This window comes from Gossypium hirsutum, chromosome D08 (genome assembly GCF_007990345.1).
Source record: "Gossypium hirsutum isolate 1008001.06 chromosome D08, Gossypium_hirsutum_v2.1, whole genome shotgun sequence".
In the NCBI taxonomy this organism is placed as follows: Eukaryota; Viridiplantae; Streptophyta; class Magnoliopsida; order Malvales; family Malvaceae; genus Gossypium; species Gossypium hirsutum.
This window is the reverse complement of record NC_053444.1, coordinates 18,451,481-18,464,111: the sequence shown is the minus strand read 5'-3', so window position 1 is coordinate 18,464,111 and position 12,631 is coordinate 18,451,481. Positions and strand designations below refer to the sequence as shown.

General features: G+C 33.6%; 1 protein-coding gene across 1 annotated transcript; it reads right to left on the bottom strand.

The window, feature by feature from the left end:
- Window positions 1-10,956: 10,956 nt before the first annotated feature.
- LOC107918452 (auxin-responsive protein IAA33) lies at window positions 10,957-12,046 on the bottom strand. The gene is made up of 2 exons (XM_016848024.2): window positions 11,423-12,046; window positions 10,957-11,264 (listed from the first exon to the last, which is right to left on the bottom strand). The coding sequence occupies exons 1-2, from the start codon at window positions 11,860-11,862 to the stop codon at window positions 11,198-11,200; spliced, it is 507 nt and encodes a 168-aa protein (XP_016703513.1). The 5' UTR covers window positions 11,863-12,046; the 3' UTR covers window positions 10,957-11,197.
- Window positions 12,047-12,631: the final 585 nt, after the last annotated feature.

Here is a 12,631-nt window from a genome sequence, read left to right as displayed (position 1 = left end):
ACTTTAACCCTCTTTTCAAAACAGTCCTCTATTCAAAATTTAAGGTCTTTAGAACATCATTTTCAGAAATTGATTTGATTTTCTAAAATCCGTAGACGAAGACATTTTCGATTTACCATGCTTTAAATTTTTGAAAACATTTGAGCTAAAATCCCTAAATTACCCTCGAATTTAGGGTGTGACATAACCTCCAAGCATGTTCATTAGTAGCCTTAATAAAGGTTGTCATTCTTACTTTCCAATATTCATAATTCAATCCATCAAACATGAGAGGATGAGACATCAATGTACCTTCCATTTTTATCAAATATTAACATTAGGAAAACCACCAGGTGTGTTTGGTGGGAGTTTTTAATACCGATTGTTGGGTGCAAATTGATATTTGTCAATAAACTAGGCAGTGCTAAGACTAGTTCCAACTAATTCAAGCATAAAAAATGTAAAAAGATAGAAAAAAATAAGACAAGAGATGCTATGCAATTCAGTTTCCCTAGATTTTTGGGTCCTTGCCCAAAGAGAATATTCACTATCTTAGCACCTTGCATAACAAGTAAACTCAAGCCCTAACACTCATCAGTTTAGACTTCTCACTTTTGTACCTGAGAACTAAACATCTCTCTCTAAGTTTACCCTTAAAAACTTAAGACTCTTAACAAAGTCACACACTTGATTATTACAAAATAATGCACTCTAAATTCAAGTTCCTTAGTTAACAAAATAGGTGCTTTCAACTCATGTGAAAAATCTATACAAGTTTGCATACTTTATACAAGCATGGACTTGTTAACATAACATTTCCTATACAATAAATTATCCTTTGAAATAAGTAAGGTAAACATAACATAAACCTCAGAGATAATTCTTCCATTAGCTAAGGATATCTTCTCTTCAATAGACCTGATTCAATCTTCTTCTTAGTTTTGGGGATAGTAATTGAATTGATTCAATCCTAATAAATCTTCAAGAAACCATGCACGAGTAAATTGGATATCAAAGATGGGCTGGCGAGTATCTCAATCAACCAAGTAGACCATATCCTAAACAAAATTGTTGCCAAAATTTGACAATTCAAACATGGAAATTTTCATAGTAACTAATACTACAGGCAGTTGGGACTAGTCCAAGCACTAGATGAAAAATGCCTCAATAGAGCTAATCTTGAGTTACATGTTTATTTCTAATTATTCTATTAGTATGCACTTCAATTTAGTTAACATATGGTATATTGGAAATGCCTTTTTATACCATTGATCTTAATGGAATGCTTAAGGTGCAAATTGTTTTATGTGCGTAGGTTTCGTCGATACATGATTGTGCATTTAGGGTTGAGCAATTTCAATTAAAGGGGATCATGTAGCTTTTAAGTTTTGTAATAATTTCTTGAACATTTTACTTAGTTTAGGCATGTGCAACTAGGACCTTTGTTGTGAATTTCATGTTTGATTGTTATAAGTTATGATATTGTGTCGACTTTGGTTACTTGACACTTATGATAAGTTTATGCATCAATTTTTGTTTTTTTTTTCACACCTGGGTTTCCTTAGGGACTCAAATTTATAGGAACTTGGGATTTAATTGAAAAGAGTAGAGAGTTGGTGGAAACACAAAAATATATACATTTTTTCATGCCCTTTTTAACTCAAAGTCATGCAGTTTCGGTAAAATTATTGTCCAAAAATATATAATAATTAAAAAATAATTAAATTGCACTTAAATTTTTAACATGTTGAATTTTAATTAATTTTATAATACATTTTAATTAATTTTGATTTATTTTTGACATATTCACACAAAGGGCGAAAAATAGCTCGACGGACACTGCTAGAAGTCCAAAATTGAGAAGGAATTTTGAAGCATCGAGGCGAATTAATTTTTCAGCCTAAGACAGTCCAAATTATGAATATTAATTCATAACGTAATTAATTTTAATTTTAATCCAAATTATTTTGGGTTAAATAAGTATTATTAATTAATTATGAAAGGAGGTCTAGTTTAGCTAAACCGAGAAAATCGATCCAACCAAGCACTGAGCTACCCAAAACTGTCCCACATGCTAACCAATCAGCTTGTTTGGCTAATTATTTGGCTTGAAAAACAGCCTTTGAAGACTCCTTGAATTTGCATTCAAACCCCTCCACTTATCATGCCTTCCTAGATTAGCCTCTACCTTAAAATAGCAAGTTTGAAACCTTCAAACTTGCCACATATGTGGCCAGCCATGGAGGGATTCTAGGCTTTTGATTTTAACTATTTTTAGCAGCCATCTCTATAACACCCCTAACCCGAATTCATCACCGAAATAGGGTTACGGAGTATTATCGAAGTTTACAATTTAAATGAACAGAAAATTCAAACATTTCATAACATATAGCATTCATGTCAGAAACCAATCATAATCATGCATATTGTCCCTAATACGAGCCTTCGAGGCCCAAAAATACACCTTAGAAAAAAATCGAGACTAAATCAAAAATTCAGAGAAATTTTCAAAAACTTACAAAATTTTCATAACTGTAGGGGCCACACAGCCGTGTGACTCACAGGGCCAAGAGACACGCCCGTGTCTTAGGCTGTGTGGGCATTCGGAATAGGGACACAAGGCTGTGTCCAGCCTGTGTCTGTGCCCATGTAACTCACTAACTTGGGTCGCACAACCAAGCCATGCGCCCTTATGCCAGGGCGCGTGAGCAAAGTAACCTGCATTTTTTAAAAGATACAGGGGACACACAGCCGTGTGTCAGACATGGCTGAGACACACACCCGTGTCTCTGCCCGTGTGGACGAAAATAAGTCATTTTCCAAGCCACATTTCTCACCCAATTTGGTACCAACCTAAACACAACAATTTGCATATAACCAAGTCATAACTAGGCATCCAAAACTAGCCAAAATCAAGCTTAAAACATGTAATATCATCACATACAACCAATATGCCCTTAGGCACCTCAAATGACAACTTATAATATGAATATTCATGTGTTCAATATATCCAAATGTATAACTCACTTATATGCATATTTGCATCCAAAGTTTATCAAGCAAATTTACATCATTTCTTACCAAATTACTTACCTTCCAAAACATATCATTTGATGCCAATTCATGATCAATTCTTCACATTTTAAAACACATATATGAAATGCACATTAGGCTACCTTTTTACCACTTTTCATTCAATCATAAACCAAACCACACATCAACCATAATAAGCAAAATATGCACATATACAAAATTCCATAACACAAACCAAACAACATTGGTCAAATTAACCTATGCATGCTATTATAACCGAAATTAAACAACCGTATTTACCAAAAGAGCCGATGGATAGTGTGATATAGCTCTGACAAGCTTCCAACCTGAACGAGCTTTTGAATAACTATAAAACACAGAAAATAACACAGAGTAAGCATTTAAGCTTAGTAAGTTTGTATAACAAAGAAATTAACTTACCATTTAGTCACATTTAAGGTAAGCATACAAAGCATATCCAAACTCAATTTGGCCAAAAGCCTAAACACATATCCACATCAACCGTGTTAGTCATATAATTCATATAAATATCAAGAAACATGTATGAGCTCAACAATAATCAAACTTCCATGTACATATAATTTCCACTTCATGTATCTATATATCATGTACAAATCATTTTCATATATCTCATGTAAATACCTATAGTAGTTCGTATTGAACTCATGTAATATCGTAACAGAATAGTGTCCATTGAACCATTTAGAATATCGTTGGATACACGGGTAGTACACACGAGGTTTACTGAACTGTAATCTGTCAATTCTTGTACATGTATGCTCATACGATCTCTAAATTGATATGCTCTTACGAGCTATAAACGGTAAGCTCATCTGAGTAGAATAACGGTAAGCTCCTCCGAGCTGAATAACGGTAAGCTCATGTGAACTGAGTATCGGTAATTTCATACGAGCTGAAATTGATAACCCTAATGACATGTCATTTGTATCCTACGGATTCCTAAGGTTCAAACAGGGCTCGATAACCGTCTTACGTCGTCGGATATGCAATCGGTATTCATATATGATGATAATGCAAATAAAATACATCTAATTCAATCAAAGCATATAATTACACAATTTAATTACACGAAATTACCTCAACGAGTGTACGTAGATACTAATGCGACTAATCCGATATTTTTCCTTTGCCCCGATCTAACTCTTTATAAAGTCTAACCGGATCTAATTGAAGAAAACAAGTTTGCTGAACCCTAAAGAGCAAAAATGTCTTCTTTTTCTTGGCTATTGGGTTGAAGAAACAAATAAAGATGAAAGCTTTTTAATTTATTTTAACTTATTATATCATTATAATTAAATTACAAAATCAGCCTTTATAAACATTATTTATTTCACTAAATGCCAAGCCATTATCATCCACTAACATATTAATGGTCTAATTACCATATAAGGACCTCCACTTTAAAATTCTATAGCTATTTTATACCTTTAGCTATTAGAACCCAACATTTGCACTTTACGCGATTTAGTCCTTTTTATCAAATTGAGCATGTAAACGGTAAAATTTCTTAACAAAATTTTTATACGGTAATACTATCATGCTGTAGACCATAAAATAAAAATAAAATAATTTTTTTTACCATAAAATAATAATAAAATAAATTTTCTGCCTTCAGATTTGTGGTCCCGAAACCATTGTTCCGATTTTACTGAAAACAGGCTATTACAATCTCAACCTATAAATACCCCCTTGGCTGCTCATTTCAAGCACACGTTAACAACCTCTCATCCTTTCATTTCTCTTTCACTTTCTCTCTTCAAAACCCTTCCTTTGTTCTTCATTTTCCTTCCCATTTCTTTGCCAATTTCACCTCTTGGAAAAGAGTCGTTCAACCACTGTTTGAAGCAGCACCATTTGAAGCAGCATTCAAGTGTTCATGGAAACCTTGGTTCAACAAGAAAAAGCAGAGAAGGAGGAGCGGAGCTAGTCAAGCCTCGGAGAAACACAATATTTGATTCTTGTTCCTTATCCTTTTAATTTTAGTATTGTTGTTATGAACATGTCTATAAATACTTGTGATGTTGATATGTTTAATTTAATTAATATGACTTAAATTTAATTCGTATTAGGTTGATTGCATTTCGTCCACTTGAGTTATTAAAATTATGTTTGTGTTGCTATAGGTCTTATTTAAATGTTTGATTAAGTAAAACCATGACTAAGTTATTATTTCATTATAATTATAAGGTGACTAATGAATTAATTATTTAAACATGTTGAAATTGTAATTAATTGACACAATACTTAATTAGTGCATGTTTAATCTCCTAAGGTAGAAGAGGGTTAAATTAGCAACGGTATTAGACAACACATTAGCCTTGCATAACTTGCAAGATTATTGTGACTAAACTATTTCAAGGTGGAATACATTGTTACCTCACTTAATCTTTTATGTGCTTATGAAGATTCATTAATTGTTTGAATTGGCATTGGAAAATGTTCAAGAGATTAGTTAATTTAATAAGTATGTATGAGCAGTAGTTAGCAATTTACCGAGTTGCAGTAAATTTATTCGTAACAACATGAACATGAGTTTAATAATTCTAAGTTAAGAAATGTAATTAATCTGACACAATTATGTCATCCTGATTAAAATTATCTTTTGAAATCATGCATTGGAACTTTTATTTTTATTTTATTTTATTTTACTTAGTTAAATTTTAGTTTTTAATCACTTCCTCAAAATCAATATATTTTTCTTCGCCAAAGTGTTTTTAATTGCATTCATAAATAAATTCTTTTCACAGTTCCTGTGGATACGATAACTCGACATTTACTTGTCACTTTCTTACTTGTTGTGATTCTATACACTTGAACATTTCCATCGTTCCAGTTGGCGGACTCTACTGAGAACTTTGGTAAAATTTTGTGATTGTCGGAAAGATAGTTAGCTTTCAATTATGGACTGGTTAGGATGGAGTCGACTGGTTCTATGGTGGGAGACATAATAATTACCGGTGATTGGCTAAGAGAGATTGGGAAACCATGTATAGGAGTTATATATTTAGGAGAAAGAAGACATGCTAGAAAAGGAAAATTTCCTTTAATTCTATCTACAATTTTCTTCTTACTTGCATTGTCTTCTTCGATTGTTCTGAAGAAAAGGAGAACTTAAAAGAGCTCTGCATGGGGCAGAAGTTGTGAGAATTAAAGACTGAAAGTCGAGGAATTGAGAAAATGGTAAGCCTTCTAATCTTTTTGTACTCAAGGATTCAAGGAAACGAGAGAAAGAGTAATGATTCCCTATTAAGTTCCTATAAAGTGGGTTCTGAGTTTTGAGCTTTAAAATTCCTTCAATTTAACCAATATTTGGTTGTCATGCTTTGGCATTGGGACAAGTTAAGCTAACAAGGAGAAATAATTCAAGGTGAGTCTTATACTTTTCTCACTCCCCTTTGGATGTTGGTTGTTGTGTTGTAGATAGGCTTTGTTTAGTTGATTTCGATGATTGAACTAGCTATGCATGCATAAGGTTGCGGAAATGATTGAATGGTTGTTGTATGCTCTATGATTGTATACGGTATTGGTGCATTAGCATGTTAAAAATGGCATACTACCCATAATATTAGTGTTTGAAGTGTATGTTTATATTTTTACGGAGTATGTAGGAAAGTACTTTGAGGGAGTAGATGAAGAGAGGGAAATTTTGTATATTGGAGGAATGGGCGAATTGAAACGGGTATATAAGGAAGTTTGGGTGACATCACGAAAGTGGAATCAACTGGCTCGCTAGAGCGACACAGTGATAATAGTCTATTGCCTTTATAGAGCGGCACCGCGATGGCGATAATTGACTGGCTCGCTAGAGCAACACCGTGACGATGGTCTATAAACTCTATGGAGCAACACCAAGACAGTGGTTTATACGTCCTACAGGGTGACACCTCAAAAGGAGTTTAATGTGTATGGCCATAGCTCGACTATGGCAAAATATGGAGTTCGTTAGGACAATAAACATAAGGTTAATTGTGTAAGACCATAGCTTGGCTATGGCAACATACAGATTCCATTAAGACAATAAACAAGGAGCCCGCTAGGGACTGAAAGAAGATGTCATGATAAGACTCGTGTGGTGAGTAATTAGACAGAATAATCCTTGCATGTATGAGATCGCTGGTAAGCGGGATCGTAAGAGAATCCACCAAATTTATGAAGGAAATAGGAAAATAGTATAAACGATTTTTAATGCGACAAATGAAATGAAAGGAATGTTTTTCTTCTAGGTACTTAAGTATCAGCCAGTATGAGTCCTCTAGGGTTTGGCTAATAAACCAATATTGGGTTTAATAGTGAGACGAACAAATGTGTTCTAATTCTACGGGGCTACGGGTAAGAGGCAGCCAAAGTCAAGTAATTCTTCCAATGACTATCTTAGTAAAAGTATCCGCTGTGATTTTTCTAAAGAAGTGGATGCTTGTTGGGCCTAATTTATATGGGAAGTCCGTTAGAAAATAGAACAAGAAACATAAGTCCATCAGGACTATAAACACAGGAAAGTCCGTATGGGATTACCAATGGTAAAGGCTGCCTAGGGATACCTAGCAAGAGATAGTCCATTGGGAACTACCCACTAACTAAGGTTTCTTAAAAGATTGGACTAAGGTGATCGAGTACTTCAGGGTTACATTGCGGGGTCGAATCTGCCCAGGAGAAAAAAAAATGAGTGTTAATTAAGTTGGCCAAGTATCATATTCAAACCCGTGAATGAGGATATTTGAAAGAGACCTTAAACAAGAAAAGGATCAAGAATAGGTTAAGTTGAAAATTATATTATCGCCGAAATAATACGATGAATTGTTACGGGGTCACAGTGGATTAAAGGGACCAATAAGAGGATCTGGTGCTATTGTGAAGTCTTGGTTATGACACCAATAGAGTTATCAATCTGTGACGACAATTGCAGGTATTCAATGATGAGACATAAATGAAGGGTATAATGAGAGACTAGAATAACGATAAACAAGGTCAAGATTCGTAAGAAGTAGGATTTGATAGAACATGGTTGTGGTTGGTGGGTATGTCCATCGAAATTTGGCTTTGAGAAGATAAGGCATTGGTTACGCCAGTGAAGTTTACGAATTCTCCTACGTAAATCAGAGAGTTTATGTCTGTGCATAAAATTCTCATCCTCTTTAAATTTTAAGAAGTCTCCTATGAATACAATGAACAGGATCTCACTAAGTTCTTACGAACCTATGAAATTTGCTATTGGTATGTAGGGTAGATGAAGACTAGGCGATCGAGTGGTGGGACCAAGCGAGACACCACCAAATTACTAGTGTTGGGCACGATAGCTGTTTCATGTATATAGAGGGGCACCTTTTGAGGCCACGCCTCTGGGATTAAGTTGGATATGTTTGCATTAGAGTTCAAGTTCTAAATTTGTAAATAACTATTAGGTTTATTAAGGTATCAAATTTTGAAATTTGAGAATTGTCTAAGTACGTAATTAAACTAGATTAGAATCTTTGTTAAATATTCAAGTTGATTGTAACATTGGATACCCGGACTTGGCAATCAGGTTGAATATAAGGTGGTACATATTTTATCTTTTGGATCGAATATTATGCAAGTTGATATGATGTATGTCATTTTACTTAAGTGACCAAATTTTGATTTATTATGTTTGCGAGAATGAACTATGGTGTTTTGATATTGTTTTTGTATTCAAATTTTGTTGGAATAACTTAGGTTGGGTGTTAGTTCACTTATATGCACGTTTAGGATGGTTGGATGACAAATTAATCTATATTTCTAGGCTGTTGGTACGAGGTAACTAAAATTTTGGAACGGAGGAGGCATGTGTCAATAAATGCCATCCTAGTACCAGTACATCTCCTGATTTACCAGTTCATCTACACTTAGAACTAATTAACTATTTGAAATTTTGTTACTTGTTTTGGAACATGGATTCCAGGTATCAATACCTGGCTCCCATTATATGTATTTGAGACCCCAAATGTCATTTTAAATCCTGCTTAAAGTTGATTTTCATCCATGACACTATAATTATTTATGGTTATTAAATGTACAGGCTATCATGTGGAACTTGACTCTTTTAACAATGTACATGAATCTATTTGATTTGATTTGTTTGTATCAATTCAGTGACCAATGTAACATTATATATCTAATAGTAGTCTGGATTGAGTGAAGAGTGTTACACTGTGTTGTTTTTGCACTTCAGGTGAATTCAAGGCTGGATTAAGGGGTACTTTCATAGATGAACTAGGCCACCAGAAGATGGAGTAGTGCAGAAATCTCAACATCAACTCTATTCTCCAAACTTAGTTGTGGACTATTCTTGATGGCTTGATGCCAGCATAAGAGCTGGGAGTTCGAAATTTGATTGTTGATAGTGATAATAAAGAGGTTAGTTGGTTATCGGTGTCCAAGCAGAAGACAACGATGTGGCTTTGGTGAGGAAAGCATCACTAAACAGTAGACGATGTAATATCCGTTTCAAACATTTTTCAAGGGACTCCAGTGTAATCGAAGATTTCTTGGCTAAGCTAGGACTACAAGCAGAGATGAGACTTGCTCTATATAACCTACCACCAGTAGGCATTGGCAATTTGATTTCAGGAGGTCGACTAGGGCAATCATATGTTAGGAATTGTTTCATGTAATCTGGGTGTGTTTTTGCTTTTTCTTTATTACCAAAAAAATAATAATAAAATAAAATATTTGAAAAACCTCGACAATAAGTATCATACTTACACTTAATTAGAATTAAATTTTCAAAATTTTCAAACTCTTTCTTCTTTGCCTTAAACTAAAGCGTCATAACTGATTAGCTAGGAGAAAACATATGATAAATTGAATTACCAAATAACCAACATATTAAAGCCTACCCAATTCTAAGCAAACGAAACTCTCGTAGAATCCGAGATATAACCATTCATATAATTACTTTTGAAGAAAAATAATATTTAGTTGGTTTGATACTCAAATCTCGACTAAGGATAGCAATAAAAAATTATAAAAGGAGAGTAAAGTTCTAACAAGAATGTATCTAACGCAACTCAAACCTAAACTACACCTGAGACAATAAATACCTTGATCATCAAGTTAACACACAAGGTTTAATATTTGTGTATCTTTAATCTATCCTTTTGCAAATTAAAATAATATGAATGTAGATAATTTAATTATTATTAATAACATATTTAAATATTAACTTTAGATATTAATTACTTGTATCTATTCTTTGCATATATCTTATTTGAATTCATTTAATTATTATGAAAATAGATTCAAATTTTAATATAAAAATTATTCTCTGTTTTTATTCTTAAAAACTTTATTTAATTTTTTTATATGCTATATTCAAATATTTAGCGACTTAGATATTCCTTCAGATTCAAATAATAATAGTCAATAAACAATAAGCATATTTGTATTGTTTTTAAAGACATCATATTTAAATTTTAAAGCAACTATTCAGATTTAAAAAAAGAAAAAAAAAACCCTCTTTCCATTATATAAATAGCAGATATCCAACCTTCTTCTATAGTTATTCTCGACCTCTAGACTTCCTGTATCCTCATTACCCCCTCTTTTATTAGGACAAACCCTAGTCCCATACTAGATTAAAGGGGTAGTTGTAATAAAGAAGAAAAGACGCAACCAAGACAAATGTAATGTAAGCAGATTAACAGGAGCTGTTTGTTCTCTTTCTTATGGTCGTGCGCTTTAAACAAAAAATACAGCAGTCTAGCACTCTAGAAAGCTTATAAAATTAATGACGATTGTGTGAAAAAATAAGAATAATAAGTAATAAACTTAGGACATTGAAATTTTGTCTCTATTCGGACAATCTTCGAACTTACGCAAATTGGGCACTTAATTTAAGATATATGTACATCCCTATGCAAGAAGTCGCTTCATCTGAAATTGTATGATAAAAAGGAAGTTTTATTAAAAAAACAAAAGAAGGGAGGCTACAACTAGAACTCTTTTTTAAGGTAAAAGGAATCCTTCAGGATAAAGGACCATGAGAGAACATTTCAAAATCCCACTGCAAAATGAGCTTTAATTTGCTTCTTGATTTTCTTTTTATTTTCAGATATATATATAAGTTCATCCACGATCATCACAAAGAGAAATAAAGCAGGATGCCAAAACCCAACACTGTCCCTGTTCATTCTTTCCTTGAATTCCCCTTCGCTGGCAGTATCCGAATTCTCTTAGCTACGCGTACAAAATCCCTGTTCATTTCCACACATATATACAATACAATAATTTTTAAAGCCTTAACCATAATAAAAAAAATGGGAGAGAAATAGAAAAAAAAACAATTAATAATTCTGGGTTGAACTTCAATTTCAAAGTTTTTGGAATAAATAAAGTAGTCTGTAAAACGTACTTCCAGTTAAGATCTCCAGCGAGAAGAAGATCGTTTTCCATATCTTCATAGGCAATGAGGTGACCAGGAACAGCATTGGAAAGATCAAGGCCATTCTCGGAGGTGATTTCATTGTCGTTTCCGTCCACGAACATTTGCCTGAGAGCCTTTGCAAGGCTATGGTAGCTTGCATGCTTATGGAGACTGATGCGCTGACAGATGGAACGGCCTTCAAGCACCACAGTCACTGGGGGCACGACGGTGGAGACAAGATAATCATCGTCGAGACAAGGGAAACGCCTGTTATAACTAGGGTTAGGCGTCAAGGTTAAGGGAGCAGAAGAAGAGTGAGGTGGGGCTGGAGAAGCAACAAATCTGGAGGAGGTGTTGATGTTGGTTAATCTTTTGTCTTGCCATCTCCTTTTCAAGGAGTCATGTCTTTCAGGTTCAAAACTGTTCATCTCTCTCTCTCTGTGTCTGGGTGAAGTTCTGAGGAAGAGGGAGGAGTAGCAGTAATAGTATTTTGGGTTGGGTTGGACCGGTGGTTGCTTTGTAGTTGATAAATAAAGGGAGAATTATCAATGAGTTCTACTTCACTGGGAAGATGATGCAGCTAAGAAGGTTTTGGTCTACGCGGTGTGGAAGGGGATTTTATGTTGACAAATATTTGCTTAATTTATAATGGTAGGCGGAGGGTAAGAATAGAGGTGCTAATCTGCGATCGGGTTGGCATTGGGTGAAATCAACTTCTCTATTATATTAATATATTTTATGTTTAATAGAGGTGCTAATCTGCGATCGGGTTGGCATTGGGTGAAATCAACTTCTCTATTATATTAATATATTTTATGTTTATTCAAGTTTGATCCGGTCTAAAATACGGATTTATAATTTTGTTTAAATTTGTCCATATTTATAAAAGACTAATTTAAATTTATTTTAGGCTCGTCCATATTATTTTTAATGTTTTTAAAAAATATATTTATATGATATTATTTTAATATTTAATAATTTTATATTATTTATTGAATTCTTTTTATCATCATTTTAATATTATTTTAATGTTTTCATTAAAGTAGTATTATATAATTAGTATAGGTTTATTTGTTTTATGTGTTATAAATTACATAATATATAAAAATAACATAATATAAAGTGCTGTAAACTTAAAATGGGTCGGGCCAAGCTCGAAGACTTAAATGTTCAAACCCAAACCTGACCTATATTTCA